Source organism: Ipomoea nil, unplaced genomic scaffold, assembly GCF_001879475.1.
Source record: "Ipomoea nil cultivar Tokyo-kokei standard unplaced genomic scaffold, Asagao_1.1 scaffold2690, whole genome shotgun sequence".
In the NCBI taxonomy this organism is placed as follows: domain Eukaryota; kingdom Viridiplantae; phylum Streptophyta; class Magnoliopsida; order Solanales; family Convolvulaceae; genus Ipomoea; species Ipomoea nil.
In genome coordinates, this window is record NW_017619118.1 from 1,769,551 (window position 1) to 1,795,069 (window position 25,519).

General features: G+C 38.5%; 1 protein-coding gene and 1 long non-coding RNA gene across 2 annotated transcripts; one reads left to right on the forward strand and one right to left on the reverse strand.

The window, feature by feature from the left end:
* Nucleotides 1–18,112: 18,112 nt before the first annotated feature.
* Nucleotides 18,113–20,276, reverse strand: LOC109155093. The gene is made up of 3 exons (XR_002049845.1): nt 20,238–20,276; nt 19,810–19,878; nt 18,113–18,195 (listed from the first exon to the last, which is right to left on the reverse strand). It is a non-coding gene; the product is annotated as an uncharacterized LOC109155093 (long non-coding RNA).
* Nucleotides 20,277–23,567: 3,291 nt separating this feature from the next.
* LOC109155080 (uncharacterized mitochondrial protein AtMg00810-like) lies at nt 23,568–24,389 on the forward strand. The gene has a single exon (XM_019302806.1). The coding sequence runs from the start codon at nt 23,568–23,570 to the stop codon at nt 24,387–24,389; it is 822 nt and encodes a 273-aa protein (XP_019158351.1).
* Nucleotides 24,390–25,519: the final 1,130 nt, after the last annotated feature.

The window sequence follows — 25,519 nt, forward strand, 5'->3', positions numbered from 1 at the left end:
TCATTATCATCACGAGAGATATGAAAGATTAATCCAATTCACACACTTTGTAGAATGGATCTGTCTAGCAGTCAGAAACGGTTGACCCAGTTAGGCACGTGCTTAGATAGCAATTTGGCCTAAATAGACAGCCTGCTCTGATACCAATTGTTGGTATCAGTTAGAGACAAATTCTGACTCTGATAGACACCCGCTCTGATACCAATTGTTGGTCCCAAAAGAGGTAAGGTGAAAGTCTAGAGGGGGGGGGGGGGGAGGGGAGGTGAATAGACATTCAAACTTTTTCGCACAGCACAACAATTGCTAAGCCAGAGATAAACCAAAACTCTTAACTAGATTGTTAGAGTATGGTGCACAGCGGAAATAAATAAACATAAAGTGTGTGTGAGATTGTGTGAGCAGTATATCTCGTGTAGAGCGAATATGTAAAGAGCAGTAAGTAAAGAAAGCAGTAAAGAACACAAGACAATTATAGTGGTTCGCGAGGTGGTGTAATCCTCCTACTCCACTTGCTCTTATCTCCAAGAGCAATTCACTATATCTACCACTTCTTGGTTCCAAGATACAATGAATTTCCGTGATCTAGTGCTTTGATCACAAAGCCCGCACTAATCACGCCTAGTGACACCACACTGCTGCTTCGGGTTTCACGTCGCCGCGCTACTATCCCAGGATTTCACGACTCCGCGTTACTTTCCCCCCGTCTTCCACACTCCGGTAGAAACGTATCCCGTGATCTGGTGCTTTGATCACCAAGCCCACACCAATCACGCCCAGTGCCTCCGACACTGCTGCTTCGGATCTCACAGCTCCGTGTGACAATCCAGGATTTCACAGCTCCGTGCTACTTTCCTCCCTTCTCTTGTTTTGCTCCAAAACAAGTGTTGTCTTGCTTCCAACTTCTGAGACTCTGTAGTTGATCTTCAATGATGCGCAGGTCTCTTTGATGAAGATAAACACTCTGCAATGATTTCTCTTGATAGCTCTGAGTGTTTTCTCTCTTTGAATATATCAAGTAAAGCACTTGATATTTTTGCTCTGCTTTGCTCTGTTTAAGAACTCTCAGAATATTTTTTCTCTTGAAGCTCTCTGAGATCCTTTTTCTTTTCTCACTTCTCACTTGAAGATTTTTGGTATGCTCTGTACCAAAATGAGATTTTTGCTCTATGCTCTTTCAAGCTTAATTGCTCTATTCGATCCCTTTTATGGATTCGAGTTTTCTGCTCTTGCTCTATTGTATGCTCTATGTTTTTCCCCGTCTTCAAGTCTTTATATCTTCATCATTTTATAGCTGGTAATGAGAATCTGTCCGTTGGAAAGAGACGCTCTCATTTTTGAAATCTTGTATCTTTTTGTCAGAGATCTTATCTTATCTTCTGCAAAGATGTCAGAAAGGATAAGCTAGCCGTTGTTAGAGCTTCATCTCCATGTAAATGAGCTTCCAAACTTCATCTGATATTCCTCTGGTTTAACGTTTGAGTGAGAATATCTGGATCTCAGTTTTGGTGTAGAATGGCTTCTCTGATCAACTCTGAAGTGGTCCTTGTATCTTTGGGATTTAAAAAATATTCATTGATTTAATCCCATACTAGTTAAACTAGTATTTTTCCTTGTGAGAATATTTTCACTGTAAGTTCATCTTCATCTTCTTCATTCTCACGTCTGGGTGTTCTCAGACTTCAAACTGGCTTTGAACTTCCACCCAATTTGAATTTCTCCTTTGTAATTGACACCCAATTTCAATTGGCTTGTAATTGGCACCCAATTTGAATTTCTCCATTGTAATTGGCTCCCAATTGACTTTGACTTGCAATTGGCTCCCAAACTGCTCCTGGTGCTTTCAATTGCTTCCCAATTTGAATTGTTGACTTTGACTTCGAAATTGGCTCCCAGACTTCTCCTGGTATTGAATTTTGTCTTCTTTGAGTCGGTCCCCAACTTGAAATTGCATCACATACTACAAACTCAATTGACTTTGCATCCCATACTACAAACTCAATTGACTTATTGCTATGAAATCGGCTCCCAATTCCTTTGAATTGGCTCCCAAGTGCAATTGTATCTCAATTGCCACCCAATTTCCACTTGTAATCGGCGCCCAAAGCTTAAACTAGCGCCCAACTCCATCAGATTAATTTAATTTGGCTTCTCAAATTTTACCTTGTAAAATTGTTGATGATGAGTTTCAAACTTGAGCCATTTCACATAACATATCAAACATCATCCACTTCGTTCGTACAGCTTTTGATTAAATCTCCAATCACATTTGATGTACTCCTTTCTTTCCATAGATGCTTGATCTCCAAGTCAATTTCATGCATTCTTCCAATATTAATTTTCTTCACGAAAATTCTTCTGGGATATCTTCTTTGAGTAGCATTGACGTAAATTATTGTATCATTCATCTTCTTCTTCAATTTGTCATTTTCTCCAGACAAATTCTTGATTTTAGGCTTTATATCTTCTTCTTCTATTTTCATGCATCTTCCTCTGTTTTAAATTTTTTATTTTTTTCTGATTTGTGGGTGAAACCCCTTCCCAACACTTATTTTCAACATTCTCCCCAATATTGTGAGATGAAAGAAAATAAGACAACGAAAGTCCTCCTTTATTAGACTTTTTATTTGTGAAATTCTCATTTAGCCTTGCAATTTTAGAATAACAGGAAGAAATTGATTTATCAACGTCATTCAAAAGATTTTCTTTTTGGAGTTTATCGAACTCCAACGTACCATCTTCTGCAAAATTCAACCCCTTAACTGCAAAACATTGGTTAGATCGTTCAGACAAATGCATAGATGTAAAAATGGGAACCTCAGCAGTTTCATTAAGCACATTGTTGGTCAATTTGTTTGCTTGAACATCAATAGGGACTAGGGGCAAATAAAGCTTGTGAGGCACATATGGATTATCAGATTTATGCAATTGATGCTCATTTTCAACAATAATTTCATTAGCTTCATCATTGAATTTTTCAATCATTTCAGTTTGTTTAGAAGTGATATTATCTGTTAACTTGTTTTCATCATTCAGAGCATCCTCAGGTTGACTAGGTAACTTACCTGGCACATGCCCTTGCACAAATTTAACAATTTTCTCTAAATGTGCTTCTAATCTTTTAAAGCAAGCCTCATTTTGTTCACCTGCTTCTTGGGGCTCATAAACTTCTTGTTGCATCTGCAACCATTGATATTGTTCTTCTTGTTGCTTTTGAAACCATATATCATTTGCTTCTTGTTGCGTCTTTGTGGCATGTATGTACTCCTGCAGGATATCTTCCAACGGTGGTTTTTTAAGTTGGGGTGACTCAACTGGTTGAAAATTATTTTGACTATTACCCCAATAAAAATTAAGATGGCTAAGTTGAAAATCTTTTTGATCATCATCCCAAAAATTAAAGTGATTTGGTTGAAAATCACTAGGATGATTTTGTTGAAAATCATTTTTATTATCATCCCAAAAATTAGAGTGATTTTTCCAACCCCAATTATAAGAATTATAAAATGGGTCATGCACATGCCGTTGATTAAAATCATTCATTGGACATACCTGTCAAAAACCATTATTAAAAGGATTATTTTGGTTTGACAAAAAAGAGTACATATTAAAATGTAAAATTTTTCAAATATTTGTGTGATTAAGAATGAAAAAGAATTTAGAGAAAGTAGAATGGACTAATGAATCAAATAAATGAGCAAGATTAATTGAAGGAAAAAAACAAATGACAATAATAATAAAGAGATTGGAAAAAAATTCAACCTATAAAGGGAACATGGAAATAAAAACAAATATAAAGCAATGTTTAAAAAACGAATGAATTAAATAAAATGCAAGATTAAAAATGAAAACGATGACAATAATGAAGGAATAACGAAAAATAAAATAAAAAATCAAGCAATTAAGGAAAGAAAAAGAACACAGCAAATTAAATTTCAAAATAAACAATTCCCCGGCAACGGCGCCAAAAATTGATGGACAATTTTAAATTGTCCTCGCAAGTGCACGAATCACTATTGTAATAGTGTGCAAAAGCAAGGGTCGATCCCACAGGGAATTGATACAATGCAATTTAATAGCTTGAAATTAAATTAACTGACTTAACAATTTAATAATGATTAAAACGAAGATCAAAGATAAGAATCAACTCAAGTGCAAGATAATTTAATTGAGATTCAAGAAGCTAAATAAATGAATCGTTAGGAACCAAAGAAATCAAATAAGAATCAAGATGAGAAAGCGTAGGAACATGAATTAATAACCATTTACGATCAAAGTATAAAACATAATTCAATTGGCAAAATTAAGCTTAAATGATTACAAAACATTCATAACAATATCATTCCTAGAAGAACAATTTAGCAAAGCATACTAAAAATGTTAAATGAAATTGAGATTAACAACAATTAACCCTAAACACCTTCTAGATAAAGATTGTAAATATTGATTGCAGTTCAAAAGCTTTGAAACGCAACCAGGAGACAAACTCTTCATCAGAACAATATCACCAATAAATTAAGCATAATTAATTCATGATTTGCTTTAGAAGCATATCACATTCCAAAGATGTGAAATTAAAAGGTAAAAGGTAGGAAAATGAAAAAAGTAAAAAAATTGCTTATGCCACTACTGCTGCGCCAAAAGATGAATTACACGCCCAGATCTCGCCGCCACCGCAATATGCCGTATCGATCGGAATTTCTTCCGCCAACTGATAGTCTTTGTTCACTGCCACCGGAATTGGTCCGGGGCAAAATTGATGATCGGTGATGGAGTTTCCTCATTTTTATACTCCTTCAGCGCAACTTCTTTTTCCGCACTTTCTCCTTGCTATTCGAGACTCGCTCGCCAACAACCGAAGAAATTTCTCCGCGAGTTGCGATCTTCTTTTTGCCGTGGTGTTGACCGCGCTTTGTTCAATGATCCGAAACTGTTGGTGCATACTAAAACTTTTATTAAATAGCTTACAATTAAAAGCTTAAATACATTATTAGAGTCCAAATATAACTAATCTATAATTAGTAAAAGGCAAATTATTGTGTCGAACATGGTGCACACAGTGTTATGTGGACAATTACAAAAAGTACATTTTTAATATACTAAATGTACATTATTTTTGTACTGAATGTACATTATACAATATAATGTACACTCAGTACAAAAATAATGTACATCCCCTGAATACAATGTACATTATTTTCGTACTGAATGTACATTATTTTACAGTATACAAAATATGGTCCACACAACTTGCGTAGACCATGGTCCACACAATAATGATTGTTATTAAACTCCTACTAATCAAGTACTACTAAAACTAATATTAGTATTAGTATTATTATTAAATTAAGATCAATGAATTATTGGACTCACGGAATTTAAATAATAAAACAAAATTAATAAGTAAAACAACCTAAAAATAAATAATATTAATAAAAATTACTTATATCAAAAATAAATTAAAAAAATAGATATAAATTAATCAATTATTGCAAATTAACCCACACAAGATCGATAAAGAATAAAAAACCACAAATCGATCTTGAGCACTTAGCTTCTTCCTCTTTTCTCATTTCCAATCAATATCATGGCAAGAAGGAGATTAAGATTGACATATATTGTCAATCAATCAAAAAGAAAAGCATCCTACCAAAAAAGAAAGAGAGGGGTACGTGCTCAAAAAGCTCAATGAGCTCACCGTTCTTTGTGGTGCGGATGCTTTTTGAACACGTACCCCTCTCTTTATTTTTTATCACATGTGGTAGCATTCGCAATCTGCCGTACCGACCGGAATTTCTGCCGCCAACGGAGAGTCTTTGTTCACTGCCACCGGAATAGGTCCGGGGCAAAATTGATGATCGGTGATGGAGATTTTGCTCCTTTTTATACTCCTTCATCGCAATTTCTTTTTTCGCACTTTCTCCCTGCTATTGGAGACTCGCTCGCCAACGACCGAAGAAATTGCTCCGTGAGTTGCGATCTCCTTTTTCGGGTAGTGTTGACCGCGCTTTGTTCAATGATCCGAAATGTTGGCGCATACTAAAACTTTTATTAAATAACTTACAATTAAAAGCTTAAATACATTATTAGAGTCCAAATATAACTAATCTACAATTATTAAACTCCTACTAATCAAGTACTACGAAAACTAATATTAGTATTAGTATTATTATAAAATTAAGATCAATGAATTATTAGACTCACGGAATTTAAATAATAAAAAAAAATTAATAAGTAAAACAACCTAAAAATAAACAATATTAATAAAAATTACTTATAGCAAAAATAAATAAAAAATAGATATAAATTAATCAATTATTGCAAATTAACTATGAAAAGATTATTTAAAATAATAATACTAAAAATAATGTTTATCAATATTACTGTAAAAAAAAAAAATACAACCAATAATTTATTCAATTTGCCTCATATATGTCGCCTTATAAATATCATATCATCTCAGCATGCATTATAACCCACACAATATCGATAAAGAATAAAAAACCACAAATCGATCTTGAGCACTTAACTTCTTCCTCTTTTCTAATTTTCAATCAATATCATGACAAGAAGGAGATTAAGATTGGCATATATTGTCAATCAATCAAAAAGAAAAGCATCCTACCAAAAAAGAAAGAGAGGGGTACTTGCTCAAAAAGCTCAATGAGCTCACCGTTCTTTGTGGTGCGGATGCTTTTTGAGCACGTACCCCTCTCTTTATTTTTTGGTAGGATGTTTTTCTTTTTAATTGATTGACAATATATGCCAATCTTAATCTCATTCTTGCCTTGATATTGATTGGAAATGAGAACCAGGAAGAACCTAAGTGCTCAAGATCAATTTGTGGTTTTTTATTCTTTATCGATCTTGTGTGGGTTATTATGCGTGCTAAGATGATATGATATTTATAAGGCGACATATATGAGGAAAATTGAATAAATTATTGGATGTATTTTTTTTTTACAGTAATATTACACCCTGTCACGAATATTTTTTTCCTAATAATATACATTATATGACTTATTATGGTTATTTTGTTGGATTTTTACTATTTAATCATTAAGCTAAGAGAATTCTATATTAAGAGTGATGCAAAATGTTCCCATTTTAAATTTACTTCTTAATATTATCATCTTGACGTGCAATTACTTATTTTAGTTTATTTTTTATCACATGTGGTAGCTAGGTCAATTCTTGACACACACACAAAAAAACTTAACCTAAATTTGTTTTTTTTTTTTAAATGCATAAAAATCAAATGATTTTTAAAGTTCTTGATTTATAATCTTTGATGCATAACTTTGAATGTTATGTATTTAGGTTGAGTTTTTTTTGTGTGTGTGTCAAGAATTGACCGAGCTACCACATGTGATAAAAAATGAAACTAAAATAAGTAATTGCACGTCAAGATGATAATATTAAGAAGTAAATTTAAAATGAGAACATTTTGCATCACTCTTAATATAGAATTCTCTTAGCTTAATGATTAAATAGTAAAAATCCAATAAAATAACCATAATAAGTCATATAGTGTATAGTAGGAAAAAATATTCCTGACACGGTGTAATATTTGATGGACAATTTTAAATAGTCCTCGTAAGTGCACGAATCACTATAGTAATAGTGTGCAAAGGCAATGGTTGATCTCACAGAGAATTGATACAATGCAATTTAATAGCTTGAAATTAAATTTACTGACTTAACAATTTAATAATGATAAAAAAAACGAAGATCAAAGATAAGAATCAACTCAAGTGCAAGATAATTAAATTGAGATTCAAGAAGCAAAATAAATGAATCGTTAGGAACCAAAGAAATCAAATAACAATCAAGATGAGAAAGCCTAGGAACATGAATTAATAACCATTTACGATCAAAGTATAAACCATAATTCAATTGGAAAAATTAAGCTTAAATGATTACAAAACATCCATAACAATATCATTCCTTCTTGGAAGATGAAGGATAGTAGAGGGGTATTTTTGTCTTTCTCCTACCCCGGTAGTTATAACCGTCACCATTATAAGAATGGTCGGTTCTCCTCTTGAATAAGTTTTTTGTATCTTTCTTTTCAATCAAAACAGAATGGCACACTCCTTTTCTCTTCAACCATTTTGCTGACTTTACTTCATCGACATGGTATCAGAGCGCTTTCATCCGAGCTCCTATGCCGCCGTCGTCACTGGTGGAGCAGGTCAGGAAGAGGATACCACTCCACCGCCAACTCAATCGCCGATCCACATGACTTCGTCGACGATTCCGCAGGGAAATCCTATTCCACAAGTACAGAGGAGCTATGGTGCTGAGGATGTGGAGAATCGGTACCTATTCAGCACAAGTGATAGCACGAACCTCATCCTTGTTAGTCCGCCATTGGTTGGCAGCTCTAACTACGGCTCATGGTGTATTTCCATGAGAATCGCCTTAGAGGTGAAAAATAAGTGGTGGATCATTGATTGTAGCGTTGCAGCGCCTAACAGAGAAGATAATCGATACGGACCTTGGAGACGATGTAATCTAATGCTGTGTTCGTGGATCTTCCGATCTGTGCATCCTTCCATTGCACAGAGTGTTATGCATCTAGAAAGTGCCAGGGATGTTTGGAACGACTTGAAGAGACGTTTCACGTAGTGTGATGCTCAACGTATATCAGCATTACAAAACGATATCTACAGCTTGCAGCAGGGATCTCAGTCTGTAACACCCCCGATTTTCAACAACTTTTAAAACAAATTAATGCTTAGAAAAGGGATAAAGTCTACTCATTAAGATTAAACAAGGCGGAAGCTAACTAAACAAATAGGAAGGTGGTATGCCACACCTATATCAAACATAGGTGCACAGGCAGATACTACAACTACAACAGTCTAACAAATCAACTACTTGGGCTCACAGGCCTCAACAACTATTAAAGGAAGAGATAATCTATCTACAGACCACTAGCGCGCTCTCCAAAGCTACCCAACCTGTAAAGCAACATTAAGAAATGGGACGATGCCCGGTCAGCGAATAATGCTGGTAACCCACCAGTACCTGTTAAGTATCATACATAGATAGGATATATATATATATATATATATATATATATATATATATATATATATATATATATATATATATATACAAAATCACTTGCGAAACGGGATATAGTATATATAAGTTCAAAGCCAAGAGCAGAAGTCAACGCAAGATTCTAAGCACTCACAACAAGACAAGGGAACACATCCCAAGACCACAAGGAACAACAACGACTCACAAGAACGGCTCAAGACATAATCTACCATCACACAGTAGATTAACACCCGACATGCATAACACAAGAGAATAAGGACACAACCAATGGCAACACATGCCTTTGTGACTACACACGTCACAAATAGAGAAATACACAACAACGGCTACGCAAGCCTTCGTGACATCACCCATCACGAATTGAGATGCCTTCCTTATGCCCGATTCCAACCTTATGGCTACCCCCAACCTTATGTCTACTTCCAACCATTACCTCCAGGACCCCTGTACAACCAAGTCCAACCTTTTCCCTCCTGGGACCGTCGTCCCCCACCAACGAGACCACTGATTCATAGTACACGAGGGTACCGATCACACACAGGGCAACACATGTCACCCAAGAAATACGTGAACCTTACACAAAGGTCACAAACTCCATAATCGCGTCTTGGCCACCACGAGGACCACTGCCATACCTTGGTGACTAATGTCCCATACCATTAATCGTGCAATCCAGGTACAGCCACACACACCACACTACAATAGGAATCAATCAACGGATCACAACGAAGATATGAAACCATACTCAAGGAATGGATCACAGTCCAACAACAACGATGAATAACACAAGTCATCATCAACAATAGGAAGGTACAAACAACACACATGCTAGCATTAAAACACCGAACTAGCATGCTTATCAAACGGGTAAACCAAACGTAGTTCCGAAGAACACACAAGACTCATCACGGTTCAACGAATCACAATGTTGAACACTTAGAACGATTCAAGACACCAAAACCTACATGGAATCCTACCATGTAGTTCTAAACATACGAATCATCAAGAAGACACTCAAATAGTTCCACAAAAAAAACATCGGGAAGTCAAAAGACCAAATACCGAGTCAAAAGAATCACGGGGAACAAATCCCCCAACAACCACATATTGTTCACCGCGGGCGGGCCCATGGGTAGACCACCACCCGTGGTTCCGCCCATGGGTACCAACACCCAGCCTCCTTGTACCCCGCGGTGGGGCGGCGGGTAGGCCACTACCCGCCGTTCCGCCCGCGGGTACATACCTGTACACCAAATAATCCCTTCGAGGATTTTCAACACCAAGCTAAAATTCAAGTCCAAAACATGCCAAATCTCACCAAATACGACTAAATGACTTGAATCAAAGGAATAGCCAAGCAATGGCATACAAGAACCCTAAACACAAGCTCTAGATATGCATTTTCACAAGACAATGCATAAACACTCAAATTTCATAGCAAAATCACATGTAGAATCCAAGAATCATCAAATAGGTAAGCAAAATAGATTTTGTAGAGCATGGGTTACCTCAATCGCTTATCCAACCAAAAACAACGCCATCATAGGCTAGTCTCAACTCAATCGCTTATCCAACCAAAAAGAACGCCAACAAAGGCTAGTCTCAACTCATAAGCCAAACGGGAACTTGAGAATTAAACCAGATCTCAACTATTAACTCAAGTACTAAACAAAACTAATTAAAAGCTACTAAGGGGATTTGAACTCTAGTTCCTCCCAAAATTACCCACAAGCTTAACCATCTAGACTAAGCATTCTATTGTTAACTTAATCCCAACATTAAAACACTAATAATTAACTAATAACCAAGCTTAAGGTAAAACTATTAATTAAAACCAAAAATTATAAGGGAATCAAACCCTAGCCAAACTACAACATTAAACACTCCCTTACCACCACACTAAGCTACAATTTATTAACCTTAATCAACCATAAACTAACTAAGCTAAAAACAACCACAACACAACCAGAACAAAAGCTCACCATCACCTTCTTCGATCTTCTTCATGCAAAGCCAGGACACAGCGGGTGGAACAACGGTGACACCCTCCACTCGCCAGCACCACGAACTGCCACCAAGCCGGAGAACCTCCTCCAAGCACCGTTGCCGTCGCCGGAAAAGAAGGAGCCCCCCACCACTGCTGCTTCGCCACCTCCTTCCGTCGGAGACCAAGCCGCGCCAACGGACACAGAGGAGGGAAGTCCCTCTTGGTTCACCGGAGATGCCACCGCGCCAAAGCCAAGCTCCGATGCTTCCGTCGTCGTCCCGTACCACCGGCTGCCAAGATCCCCGAACTGCCGCCGCTGCTCCTCCTCTGCCATCGCGTTATCTCCGTCAACCAAGGAGATGGGAAGCTGAGAGAAGAGTTGACGGAGAAGCTGCTCTCTGCTCAAAGCTCTGCTCACCGCTGGTCTTGCTCACAACACCACCCAAGCACCACCTCACCACCATTGTTGGCCGAGAAAGGCTAAGAGAAAGGGAAACGGAAGAGGGTGTTTGGTTGAAGGTGAAGAGCCGAAGGAGAATAAGCTGCGGTTTCATTCAATAGTTATGTTGTGCAACCGAATGTACCATACACATGGTGCATACGATGCAAAACGATGTCGTTTTGACTAAAAACGTGTGTTCCACTTAAAAAAAAATTCAGGTTCGATTCTCGGCAATAACATTATTGTGGATATATAGTTATGAATTTCTGGATATATAGTTATAAATTTGTGGATATATAGTTATGAATTTATGGATATTTAGTTCATTCATTGTGGAATTTTAGTTCATTCATTGTAGATATTTACTTCATTCATTCACTGTGGATATATAATTATGAATTTATGGATATATAGTTATGAATTTCTGGATATATAGTTATGAATTTATGGATATTTAGTTCATTCATTGTGGATATTTAGTTCAATCATTGTGGATATTTAGTTCATTCATTATGGATATTTAGTTCATTCATTCATTCATTGTGGATTTTTACTTCATTCATTCATTGTGGATTTTAACTTCATTCATTCACTATGGATATATAGTTATGAATTTGTGGATATATACTTATGAATTCCTGGATATATAGTTATGAATTTCTGGATATATAAAAATGCTATTGCCGGGAATCGAACCTGATTTTTTTTTTTAAGTGAAACGCGCGTTTTTTTAACCAAAACGACGCCGTTTTGCAACCGTATGCACCTTGCACAGCATAATTTGCGGGTTTCATTACATACATACATTATAGGGTTGCTACTTACCAAAGTGGGTTGGTTATTTTAGGAAGGTTGGGTTGGGCTAGAATTAAATTAAGTCTTTGGGTTCATCTTGGTTCAAGACTCCATATAAAATAATTATACTTGGGCTTAGCAATGAACTCACAATATAACACATTTTTATATTTATTATAAGGGCTTGGTGTAGATGATGGGTCCAAAATTGCCCACTCATAGGTTACACATATATTTGGGCCCAAGATCAATTACTAGGCTTTTAGGAATTAAAACCATTTTTGACTCGGAATGTTTGGATACAAAAATACTGGTTCACCATACTAAATAGACCCGAGCCCATTTCAAAATAAATAGCTATATAAATATTTTTATTAAAATATTTAATATCGGGACTATAATTTGTTTTTAGGAAAATACGGGGTGTCACATCCTCACCCCCTTAAAAGAAGCTTCGTCCCCGAAGCTGGAAAATCATTTTGGGGATAAGAGTGTCACAAAAATATTTAGAGAAAATATTTTACGGAAATATATATACACTAGGTTTTGGAAAAGAGTTGGTTCGAAAGGTTGGAAAGGATGAATGGTTTAGATATTGAACTCAAGGACACGATGGTTGGAAAGGAAAAGAGGATGAGAGTTTAAGTTCCAAACCTGAGACAACATCAATTAGGAATAGGATCAAGGTAATCAAAGTTGCAACTTAGGAAATAAGGTTGCCACCTTGCACAGAATCGTTTGAAATGGGGAATCAAGAACGAGATTTGAAAGAATTGAAAGGATTTCCTAACGAAGGGTACAAGATTTAGGCTCAAGGATAGCGTAGATTAGAAAGGAAATCAAAATTTTCAAGGTTACAACTTAGGAAAACGAGGTTGTCACCTTGTACCAAATCAATTAAGAAGGAAACAAGAACGAGGCTCGAGGATATAGGAAGGATTTCTCGGAGAAAGACATTGGTTTGACAAGGGAAGGGGAGGAAAACGGCTTAAAGAGGGTTAAGGATTCTCGACTTCAGGCATCTTCTTCGGCTTGACGCTTCGATCGATGCTCTTTCGATGAACTGAAGGTACATTACTCTGATTCTGACGCGTTCTAACGCTAAGATCTATACCGGATCTTCCTTGTAAGCTGAGATCACAAAGATCTTCACCCCAAACCCATCTTCAAACACTGGTTTCTTCTTCAACTTTGTTACAACTAAGCAAAACTCACACGGACCAGACAACTGTGTGTTGACTTGCTCCCCTTATCAGTCTTCATCATTGTGTCGGTGACGAAACTCTTAGCGAACTTCCTCAATCCTCTTAGAGGTTCGGCTAGTTGTCCATTCTAGCTAACTCAAGATCGGTTGAAGCACTGACCACTGCTTTCCTCTTTCTTTAAGCGCACCTGGTTATCTGATCTTGCCATCTCAAGACTTCGGTGATTTACAAACTAAACTTCCTTTCTTAATGTACCTGGAGATAATCAAGGTCTAAGCATCTGCGTATTCTTTATACCTTCCTTTGCATCGTGACCGTTGGCACTCAAAATCTCACACAAACTTCTAATGAGTCCTTTGAATGCATGATGATAACCACCACTGTAAGGGAAACTTGATCCATCACTAGAGCACAATCCACGGCCTTCGTAAATCCATTGCGCAAGTTCCCAACTTGCCTTCTTGATCTGTATGATTCTTTCCCATTACCATCTGAAGCTGGTTGGATCGTAGAGCTCAACTGCAACCTTAAGCCACACGCAAACGGTAGAACTTTTCGTAAACTGAAGTCTTTACCAAAGTCAACCTCTGGAGACGTAACATGGTTCCTTGTCCAAAGATTTGCTCATATCCTTACAAGAAGCTCGATAGGTTGAGTCTTGTTCACCATTGATAACCTCGCAATCTTCATAAGGTAGTCGGTTACAACCACTTGGCATTTTCTTGTCTTGATTAACGGTAGGTCATCCCTGAAAACTTTGTTGCCGCATGAACTTGTCCTACTTATGAAGGTCCAACAGTAAAACTGGTCCTTAAGTTGATCTCTGACTGTCCTTCCTTTTACTGTTCAAACTTCCCATACAAGATTAGATACATCTCGATCCTTCCTGGTTTTAGGTAGATCTCTTACCAAGAATCTTCGGCGCAGCGTCTCACTTGCAACTTAAGAACACTCGGTGATAAGATCCGTCTTTGCTTCGCTCTTGTCAATTTGGATCTTCTAGCAGCGCCAACGTTTGATTGCAACTCGGTTACGTGTTCTTTTCTTCTTGTTGCCAAACCTCCTTACCAAAGTCTTCATGTTAACCATCACTTTCCAGGCGTGCCGACTAGGATAAACGATATCCTCATTCACCAACTACTACCCAACCTCTTTATGTATCACAGGGTCGGACGACTTGCCAACAGCGATGCTCTTCTCTTCCATGTACCTTAGGGGTCCAAGCTCTTCATGTATGGCCATCTTGACCTTTATTGCTTCCAAGTTCGTGGCTTCGAACTTTCCCGATCTTGGTTTCTCCGAAGGTAGGTAGTGTAACACCCCCCAAAAACACGACTTAAAAACAAGTCTTAACACATGCAGATTAACAACAAAACACTAGCACAGCGGAAGATGAAAAGATAACTGGATAACAGAAATCCAAAACGGGGTGTTATGCCACGTATACCACACTTGGTATACGCTAAGGCGACAATCTACAGTGTATCACTATCCCAAAAACAACAAACTAGAACAATCTAAAGACATTGGCACACAGGCCTCAACAACACTGTCTAAAGATACAGGTGCTAAGCTACCGGCTCTAGACATCGCGCTCGACTACGCATCACCTGAAAGATACAAAGATAAACATCGGGGCGACGCCCGGTCAGCGAAAGATGCTGGTAACCCACCAATACCGTTAAGTATCATAAATAGGTAGATATATAATATGAAAACCATTTTCGAAACGAAATACATATATATAAGTCAAAAGCCAAGATCAAAAGACAACACAAGACTCACCACTCACAAGGATAAAACCGGGAAACGCATCCCAACCACAAAGGTTAACCACACACAAGAACAAAGACTCACACAACGGCAACACATGCCAAAACACCACAAGCCTCCGTGACTACACGCGTCACGAGAGAAGAGAACTCACCACAACACCGGCTTCACAAGCCCTCGTGACATCACACATCACGAGTTGATATGCCTTCCTTATGCCCTGTTCCAACCTTATGGCTACCCCCAACCTCGTACCTTCGGTGCCAACCATTACCTCCGGAAAACCCCTGTACAGCCAAGTCCAACCTTATTCCGCCGGGACCGTTGTCCCCCACCTATAACCACCAACGAAAACCCACCAATTCACGGCAACACATGCCCGGATAACACAATGTTATCCCCCAATCACGTGGACTCAGCCACAACTCCATAAAATCACGTCATGGCCACCACGAGGACCGCTGCAATACCTTGGTGACTAGTTTCCCATACCACTAATCGTGCAATCCAGGTAGAGCCACACACGCACCACCACTCACACGAAACGAACAACGGATTGCAAGAGAAGGTATGAAACACACTCAATCAAGAGACGGGTCACCACCCAACAACAACAACGACGCTAGCATTAAGATAATAACTAGCAAGCTCAACAACGGGGAAACTCAAGATAGTTCCGAGGAACACACAAGACACCACACGGTTCAATGAAACACAATGTTGAACACTTAGCACGATACACAACACCAAAGATCCTACATGGATACCTACCAAAAAGCTCTAGACCTACGAAACATCAAGAAGACGCTCAAATAGTTCCACAAAAGAACAACGGGAGGCCAAAAGATCAAAGACCGAGACAAACAAATCACGGGGAACAAATCCCACCACAACTCCACCGTGTTCCCCGCGGGTGGACCCACGGGTAGCGCCCCACCCGTGGTCACGCCCGCGGGTACACAACCCGCAGGGCACACGTTCCCCTCGGGTAGGCCGGCGGGTGGTGCCCCGCCCGCCGTTCCGCCCGCGGGTACGCCCCTGTACCACAACAAATCCCTTCGGGGATTTTCTCCTCCAAACACTACTTCAAGTCCAAAACACACCAAATCTCACCAAACACAACAAAAAGACTTGAACCATGGAAAATGCCAAGCAATGGCACAAAGGAATCCTAAACACAAGGTCTAGATATGCAATATCACAAGATAAATGCATAAACTCTCACATTTCATATCAAAGAACAAGTAGAAGCCAAGAAATCATATATAGGTAAGAAAAATAGGTTTTGTAGAGCATGGGTTACCTCTTGAAGACCAAAAGACTCTTCTTACACCACAACAAGCTCTCCACTAAGCTCACTAGCCAAACCCACTTCAAGATCAAACCAAAAGATCATAAAGATCCAACCTTTAAGAAAAAGACAACTAAGATGGAACCAAAAAGACTAGACAAGCTTAGATCTTACCCTTCTAGATGCCAAAATAGAGGAAAGATTGAATCTTGGAAACAAAACTTGGAATCTTGACAAAGGCTTCTTTTGGCTTGAAGAACAAGCTACTCTTGTTTTCTAGAGAGAAGGTAGAGATATTTTCTAGGAAATGTAAGGGAATGAAATGAAGAAGTCTTCTAGGTTTAGGTTACAAAACTAGCTCTTGGTGAAAAGACAAGGATACCCTTACTAACTCTTAAAAAGTGTAAGGAACAAGGGAACTCCTCTCAAAGCACAAGGTACAACACAACTTAAAGATTGACTAGTCAAATACTAGTCCTTGAGTATCAAAAATCAGGATTTTAGGAATCAATTCCTCAAAAGAAATAGAATTAATTACTCAATTAATTCATGGTTTGGAGTATGGATTTTTGGGGTGTCACAGGTAGGACTACTTCTATGTTGAACACTTCGATTTTACACTTCAACTCTTTGTGCTTTAGAACGGTTCCAGGTTGACTCATAGCTCTTTATCTCTGGGAGGCTTCTATAACGTTGACCCACGAACGACCCCTTGGCGTGAGTTGACATCTTCTTAGAGCGTCCGGGACCGCTCTTGACTCCCCCTCGCGAGTGAGGGTCTTCAAGACTTGATCTTCAAACTCTAAACGACGTCTTGCTTCTTATCGGACTACGGTAGCACGAAACGGTGTCTTCAACTCTAGGATTAGCGTAAAACGGATGTCGATGTCGTACGAGAGACGATGTCACTTGCTTGAATGAGATTTGATGTAGTTGACTCCAGGTTGCGAGTAGAGCAGTCCATCTTCTTTGCGTTGACCACGTGCTCAGCTGCAACCATCACGCCTTGACTAGCTTGTGTCAGCAGATCTTCAGTCTTCTTACTCTTTAGCCGCAGTCCTCGTTAAGACTTCAACGAACCCAGAACACGATGACGTACCGAGAAGGTTCACACCAACCGAGAACAACAACTACAACTACTAACGCTAACAACAAAACAAGATAAGAGAACTACACAGATAACAAAAAGGTAACTCACAACCTCACCGCGCGTCCTAAGAGTCCTATACTTAGGTACTTAAACACTTAGAGACTTCACTAAACATCTTAAAGTCTCACTTACCAACGCTAACCTAAGCTCAACTTAGGTCTTTATAGTCCAACTCTTAACATCCTAGGCTCAAACCTAGGCTCTGATACCAACTGTAACACCCCCAATTTTCAACAACTTTTAAAACCAATTAAAGCTTAGAAAAGGAATAAAGTCTATTCAATAAGATTAAAAAAGGTGGAAGCTAACTAAAAAAACCGGAAGGTGCTATGCCACACCTATATCAAACATAGGTGCACAGCCAGATACTACAACTACAATAGTCTAACAAATCAACTATTTGGGCTCACAGGCCTCAACAACTATTAAAGGAAGAGATAATCTATCTACAGACCACTAGCGCGCTCTCCAAAGCTACCCAACCTGTAAAGCAACAATAAGAAATGGGACGACTCCCGGTCAGCGAATAATGCTAGTAACCCACCAATACCTGTTAAGTATCATACATAGTTAGGATATATATATATATATATATATATATATATATATATATATATATATATATAGAAAATCATTTGCGAAACGGGATATAGTATATATAAGTTCAAAGCCAAAAGCAGAAGTCAACACAAGACTCTAAGCACTCACAACAAGACAAGGGAACACATCCCAAGACCACAAGGAACAACAACGACTCACAAGAACGGCTCAAGGAATAATCTACCATCACACAGTAGATTAACACCCGACATGCATAACACAAGAGAATAAGGACACAACCAATGGCAACACATGCCTTTGTGACTACACACGTCACAAATAGAGAAATACACAACAACGGCTACACAAGCCTTCGTGACATCACCCATCACGAATTGAGATACCTTCCTTATGCCCGGTCCCAACCTTATAGCTACCCCCAACCTTATGTCTAGTTCCAACCATTACCTCCAGGACCCTTGTACAACCAAGTCCAACCTTTTCCCTCCTGGGACCGTCGTCCCCCACCAACGACCACCAACGAGACCACCGATTCATAGTACACGAGGGTACCGATCACACACACGGCAACACATGCCACCCAAGTAATACGTGAACCTTACACAAAGGTCACAAACTCCATAATCGCGTCATAGCCACCACGAGGACCACTGCCGTACCTTGGTGACTAATGTCCCATACCATTAATCGTGCAATCCAGGTAGAGCCACACACACCACACCACAACCAGAATCAATCAACAGATCACAATGAAGATATGAAACCATACTAAATCAAGGAATGGATCACAGTCCAACAACAATGATGAATAACACAAGTCATCATCAACAATAGGAAGGTACAAACAACACACACGCTAGCATTAAAACACCGAACTAGCATGCTTATCAAACGGGTAAACCAAACGTAATTCCGAAGAACACACAAGACTCATCACGGTTCAACGAATCACAATGTTGAACACTTAGCACGATTCAAGACACCAAAACCTACATGGAATCCTACCATATAGTTCTAGACATAGGAAACATCAAGAAGACGCTCAAATAGTTCCACAAAAGAACATCGGGAAGTCAAAAGACCAAATACCGAGTCAAAAGAATCAGGGGGAACAAATCCCGCAACAACCACATATTGTTCCCCCCGGGTGGGCCCACGGGTAGACCCCCACCCGTGGTTCCGCCTGCGGGTACCAACACCCAGCCTCCTTGTACCCCGCGGGTGGGGCGGCGGGTAGGCCACTACCCGCCGTTCCGCCCGCGGGTACATACCTGTACACCAAATAATCCCTACGGGGATTTTCAACACCAAGCTCAAATTCAAGTCCAAAACATGCCAAATCTCACCAAATACGACAAATTGACTTGAATCAAAGAAATAGCCAAGCAATGGCATACAAGAACCCTAAACACAAGCTCTAGATATGCATTTTCACAAGACAATGCATAAACACTCACATTTCATAGCAAAATCACATGTAGAATCCAAGAATCATCAAATAGGTAAGCAAAATAGATTTTGTAGAGCATGGGTTACCTCAATCGCTTATCCAACCAAAAACAACGCCAGCATAGACTAGGCTCAACTCATAAGCCAAACGGGAACCTGAGAATTAAACCGGATCTCAAGTATTAACACAAGTACTAAACAAAACTTTTTAAATGCTACTAAGAGGATTTAAACTCTAGTTTATCCCTAAATTACCCACAAGCTTAACCATCTAGACTAAACATTCTATTATTAACTTAATCCCAACATTAAAACACTAATAATTAACTAATAACCAAGCTTAAGGTAAAACTATTAATTAAAACCAACAATTAGAACTTAAACTTAGAGAAGAATCGAACCCTAGCCAAATTACAACATTAAACACTCCTTTACCACCACACTAAGCGACAACTTATAAACTTTAATCAACCATAAACTAACTAAGCTAAAAACAACCACAACACAACCAGAACAAAAGCTCACCATCACCTTCTTCGATCTTCTTCATGCAAAGCCAGGACACAGCGGGTGGAACCACAGTAACACCCTCCACCCACCGGCACCACGAACTGCCACGAGCTCACCGTTCTTTGTGGTGCGGATGCTTTTTTAGCACGTACCCCTCTCTTTATTTTTTGGTAGGATTTTTTTCTTTTTGATTGATTGACAATATATGCCAATCTTAATCTCCTTCTTGCCTTGATATTGATTGGAAATGAGAACCAGGAAGAAGCTAAGTGCTCAAGATCAATTTGTGGTTTGTTATTCTTTATCGATCTTGTGTGGGTTATTATGCGTGCTAAGATGATATGATATTTATAAGGCGACATATATGTGGAAAATTGAATAAATTATCGGTTGTATTTTTTTTTACAGTAATATTACACCCTGTCATGAATATTTTTTCCTAATAATATACATTATATGACTTATTATGGTTATTTTATTGGATTTTTACTATTTAATCATTAAGCTAAGAGAATTCTATATTAAGAGTGATGCAAAATGTTCTCATTTTAAATTTACTTCATAATATTATCATCTTGACGTGCAATTACTTATTTTAGTTTCATTTTTTATCACATGTGGTAGCTAGGTCAATTCTTGACACACACACACACACAAAACTTAACCTAAATTTGATTTTTTTTTAAATGCATAAAAATCAAATCATTTTTAAAGTTCTTGATTTATAATCTTTGATTCTTAACTTTGAATGTTATGTATATAGGTTAAGTATTTTTGTGTGTGTGTCACGAATTGACCGAGCTACCACATGTGATAAAAAATGAAACTAAAATAAGTAATTGCACGTCAAGATGATAATATGAAGAAGTAAATTTAAAATGAGAACATTTTGCATCACTCTTAATATAGAACTCTCTTAGCTTAATGATTAAATAGTAAAAATCCAATAAAATAACCATAATAAGTCATATAATGTATACTAGGAAAAATTATTCGTGACACGGTGTAATATTTGATAGACAATTTTAAATAGTCCTCGCAAGTGCACGAATCAATATAGTAATAGTGTGCAAAGGCAAGGGTTGATCCCACAGAGAATTGATACAATGCAATTTAATAGCTTGAAATTAAATTAACTGACTTAACAATTTAATAATGATAAAAAAACGAAGATAAAAGATAAGAATCAACTCAAGTGCAAGATAATTAAATTGAGATTCCTGAAGCAAAATAAATGAATCGTTAGGAACCAAAGAAATCAAATAACAATCAAGATGACAAAGCCTAGGAGCATGAATTAATAACCATTTACGATCAAAGTATAAAACATAATTCAATTGGCAAAATTAAGCTTAAATGATTACAAAACATTCGTAACAATATCATTCCTTATTTGGAGATAAAGGATAGTAGAGGGGTATGTTTGTCTTTCTCCTACCCCGGTAGTTATAACCGTCACCATTATAAGAATGGTCGGTTCTCCTCTTGAATAAGTTTTTTGTATCTTTCTTTTCATTGAAAACAGAATGACACACTCCTTTTCTCTTCAACCATTTCGCAGACTTTACTTCATTGACTTGGTATCTGAGCACTTTCTTCCGAGCTCATATGCCGCCGCCGTCACTGGTGGAGCAGGTCAGGAAGAGGATACCACTCTACCGCCAACTCAATCACCGATCCACACGACTTCGTCAACGATTCCGCAGTGGAATCCTATTCCACAAGTACAGAGGAGCTATGGTGTTGAGGATGTGGAGAATCGGTACCTATTCAGCACAAGTGATAGCACGAACCTCATCCTCGTTAGTCCGCCATTGGTTGGCAGCTCCAACTACAGCTCATGGTGTATTTCCATGAGAATCGCCTTAGAGGTGAAAAATAAGTGGTATATCATTGATAGTAGCATTGCAGCGCCTAACAGAGAAGATAATCGATACGGACCTTGGAGACGATGTAATCTAATGCTGTGTTCGTGGATCTTCCGATCTGTGCATCCTTCCATTGCACAGAGTGTTATGCATCTAGAAAGTGCCAGGGATTTTTGGAACGACATGAAGTGACATTTCGCGCAGTGTTATGCTCAACGTATATCAACATTACAAAACTATATCTACAGCTTGAAGTAGGGATATCAGTCCATTAGCGATTACTATACGAAGTGCCGGACCATGTGGGAGGAGATGAACACATTGAGGCCACTCCCGCTATGCAAATGTGATCCAAGGTTTAGATGCGATCTAATCAACGAGATCAGGAAGAAGCGCGAAGTTGATTAGGTGATTCGCTTCCTTCAAGGTTTAAATGATGATTACAATGCTTTGAAATCTAATGTTCTTGTTTTGGATCCGTTACTGGAAGTCTACAAAATATATGTTATGGCTGAGAAATTAGAGAGGCAGATCAGCTTCACGAAGTTAAACATAAACAACCTTGAGATCAGCCATGCTAATTCGATCCAAGCTACTGAGATAGTTCAGAATTCCACAGATGATTTGGTTGCTGCGATTAACACTTACAATGGTAAGAAGTACACAAACAATGGAGGAAGCAAACCTAAATGCACATTTTGCGGGATGATTGGACACACTATTGACAAGTGTTACAAAAAGAACGGCTACCCCCCGGGGTGGGTGCCGAGCTTCAAATCCAAAGCCAAGCAGCATGGAACAACCAATGTGGTGAATGATGTGACAGTCCTAGGTGTCACAAGTTATCAATTTCAAAAACTTATGGCAGCCATTCAGAATCAGATGAGACAACATTCTAGTTTTCTGGTACTGCAGCATCTATTTCTCTAATTCCCAAGTTCAATGAAGACAACAGAGAAGGCAAGTCATCTATCCTTTATGTTAATTCTCTATCTCTGTGTAACTCAACATGGATTGTAGATTCTGGAGCCACTGATCACATTGCATGTTCCCTTGAGACATTTGATGATTATTATGTTGTTGAAAGGGATGAAGTTAGCCTGCCTACTAGGGAACGAGTTGCTCTCAAACACAAAGGAAACATATGACTTGAAAACAATCTTTGGCTAAAAGATGTTATGCACATACCATCATTCCAATTTAATATATTGTCGGTGAGCAAACTTCTCCAAAATACTTCATATAATCTGGTTTTTTCGTCAGGACAGTGCTTGATTCAGGAACCTCTTGGGATGACGGTTGGTTTAGCTAAACGGGAAAATGGGTTGTATCTCATGATGAAGCCACCACTGAATTCCATTCTTGATCACAGGAAATTGGTTATGCAATGTAATAAAGTTGATAATTGGCATCAACGTTTAGGACATTTTCCTATAAATAAATTGCATTTGCTTAAAGATATATCGAATGACAACGATTCGAACATTTCTGGCAGTAGCAGAATCTCAGAAATGGAATATCCATCAAATGGACATAAACAATGCGTTTCTCCACGGTGATCTTGATGAAGAAGTTTACATGGTGCTTCCCCCTGGTTTTCAAGCAGAAAAGCTTAATCAGGTTTGCAAATTAACAAGGTCTCTTTGTGGACTAAAGCAGGCAAGTCGGCAGCGGAACTCAAAATTAACTACTGCTCTACTAAGCTATGATTTTAAACAATCGAGTGCTGATCCCTCTCTCTTTACAAGAGGCAATGGTAATCAATTCATTGCCCTCTTGGTCAATGTTGATGACATATTGGTGGCAAGTGGAATGATGGCTTTTATACAAGAATTGAAGAACTCACCGAATGCAGCTTTTAAAATTAAGGACTTGGGGTCCCTAGGCTATTTTCTAGGCATGGAAGCAAAGATCAGTGAAAATGGTTTGAATATTTGCCAAAGGAAATATGCACTGGATATACTCAATGATACAGGGTTTCTTGACTGCAAACCAATAAACACTCCTATGATGCCAGGCTCTCTCTTATCCAATAATGATGGTACACCTCTGAGTGATCCAAGCAGCTACCAGAGGTTGATAGGAAGATTGTTGTACCTTACAGCCACTAGGCTCGACATTACGTATGATGTACATCATCTATGCCATTTCGTGAGTGCCCCCACGGACAGACACATGGCTGCGTCTCACCGCATACTGTGCTATACAAAATCATCTCCAGGACATGGCCTATTCTACCCAACATCGAATAGTACCCTCAGCCTCAAAGGGTTTTTTGATTCTGATTAGGCATCATGTACTGAAACACGCAAGTGTATAATGGGATTCTGCATTTTTCTTGGCACCTCTCTTGTTTCATGGCGATCAAAAAAACAAGCAACCGTATCCAAGTCTTCATCCGAGGCAGAATACCGCGCCCTTGCTACGACAGCGTGTGAAATGCAATGGCTAACCAGTGTACTCCAGGATTTGTGTATAAACATAAGCAGCCCTGCAGTGGTTTACAGTGATAGTAAATCAGCTATAGCAAGAGCAGATAATTTCATCTTTCACGAGAGGACCAAACACATCGTGATCGATTGTCATATAATAAGGGAAAGGGTGGCTCAGGGACTGGACTAATCAAGTTGCTCTCGGTTGCTTCCATCAACCAAGTTGCTGATGGTTTTACAAAACCTCTAGCCTCTTCTCTGTTCAACGTTTTTGTGTCTAAGAATGGGTGTCCAAAGTTTGCACACTCCAGCTTATGGGGGGGGGGGGGGTATTGGGAGATGAAGGATACTAGAGGAGTATTTTTGTCTTTCTCCTACCCCGGTAGTTATAATCGTCACAATTATAAGAATGGTCGGTTCTCCTCTTGAATAAGTTTTTTTGTATCTTTCTTTTCATTCAAAACGGAATGGCAGACTCCTTCTCTCTTCAACCATTTCGCTGACTTTACTTCATCGACATTCCAAGAAGACAAATTTAGCAAAGCATACTTGTGACACCCCGTATTTTTATAAAATAAATTATAGTCCCGATAGTAAATATTTTTCATAAAAATATTTATATAGCTAATTAATTTAAAATGGGCTCGGGTCTACCTATTATTGTGAACCGGTACATTTGTGTCCAAATGCCTTAAAGTCCAAATATAATTTTATTACCTAAGCCTACTTATAAGCTCAAAATATATGAATAGATATATATTTATATGTTGTGGTCTTGAGCCCAACCATCCAAGCCTAAATAATAAGCCTACCTTCTAATTATGGCCATGTGATGAGTCCAACCTTCCTCATTTAGCCCAACCCAATCATTGGGTAACCCTACTCTCTATAGTATGTATGTATGTATTGTATCAATCCTGTTAGGAATATATTGTAAATTTTGATGAGCCGAATGTATTTTTGAAAAATCAAGTAGTCCCCATTTTT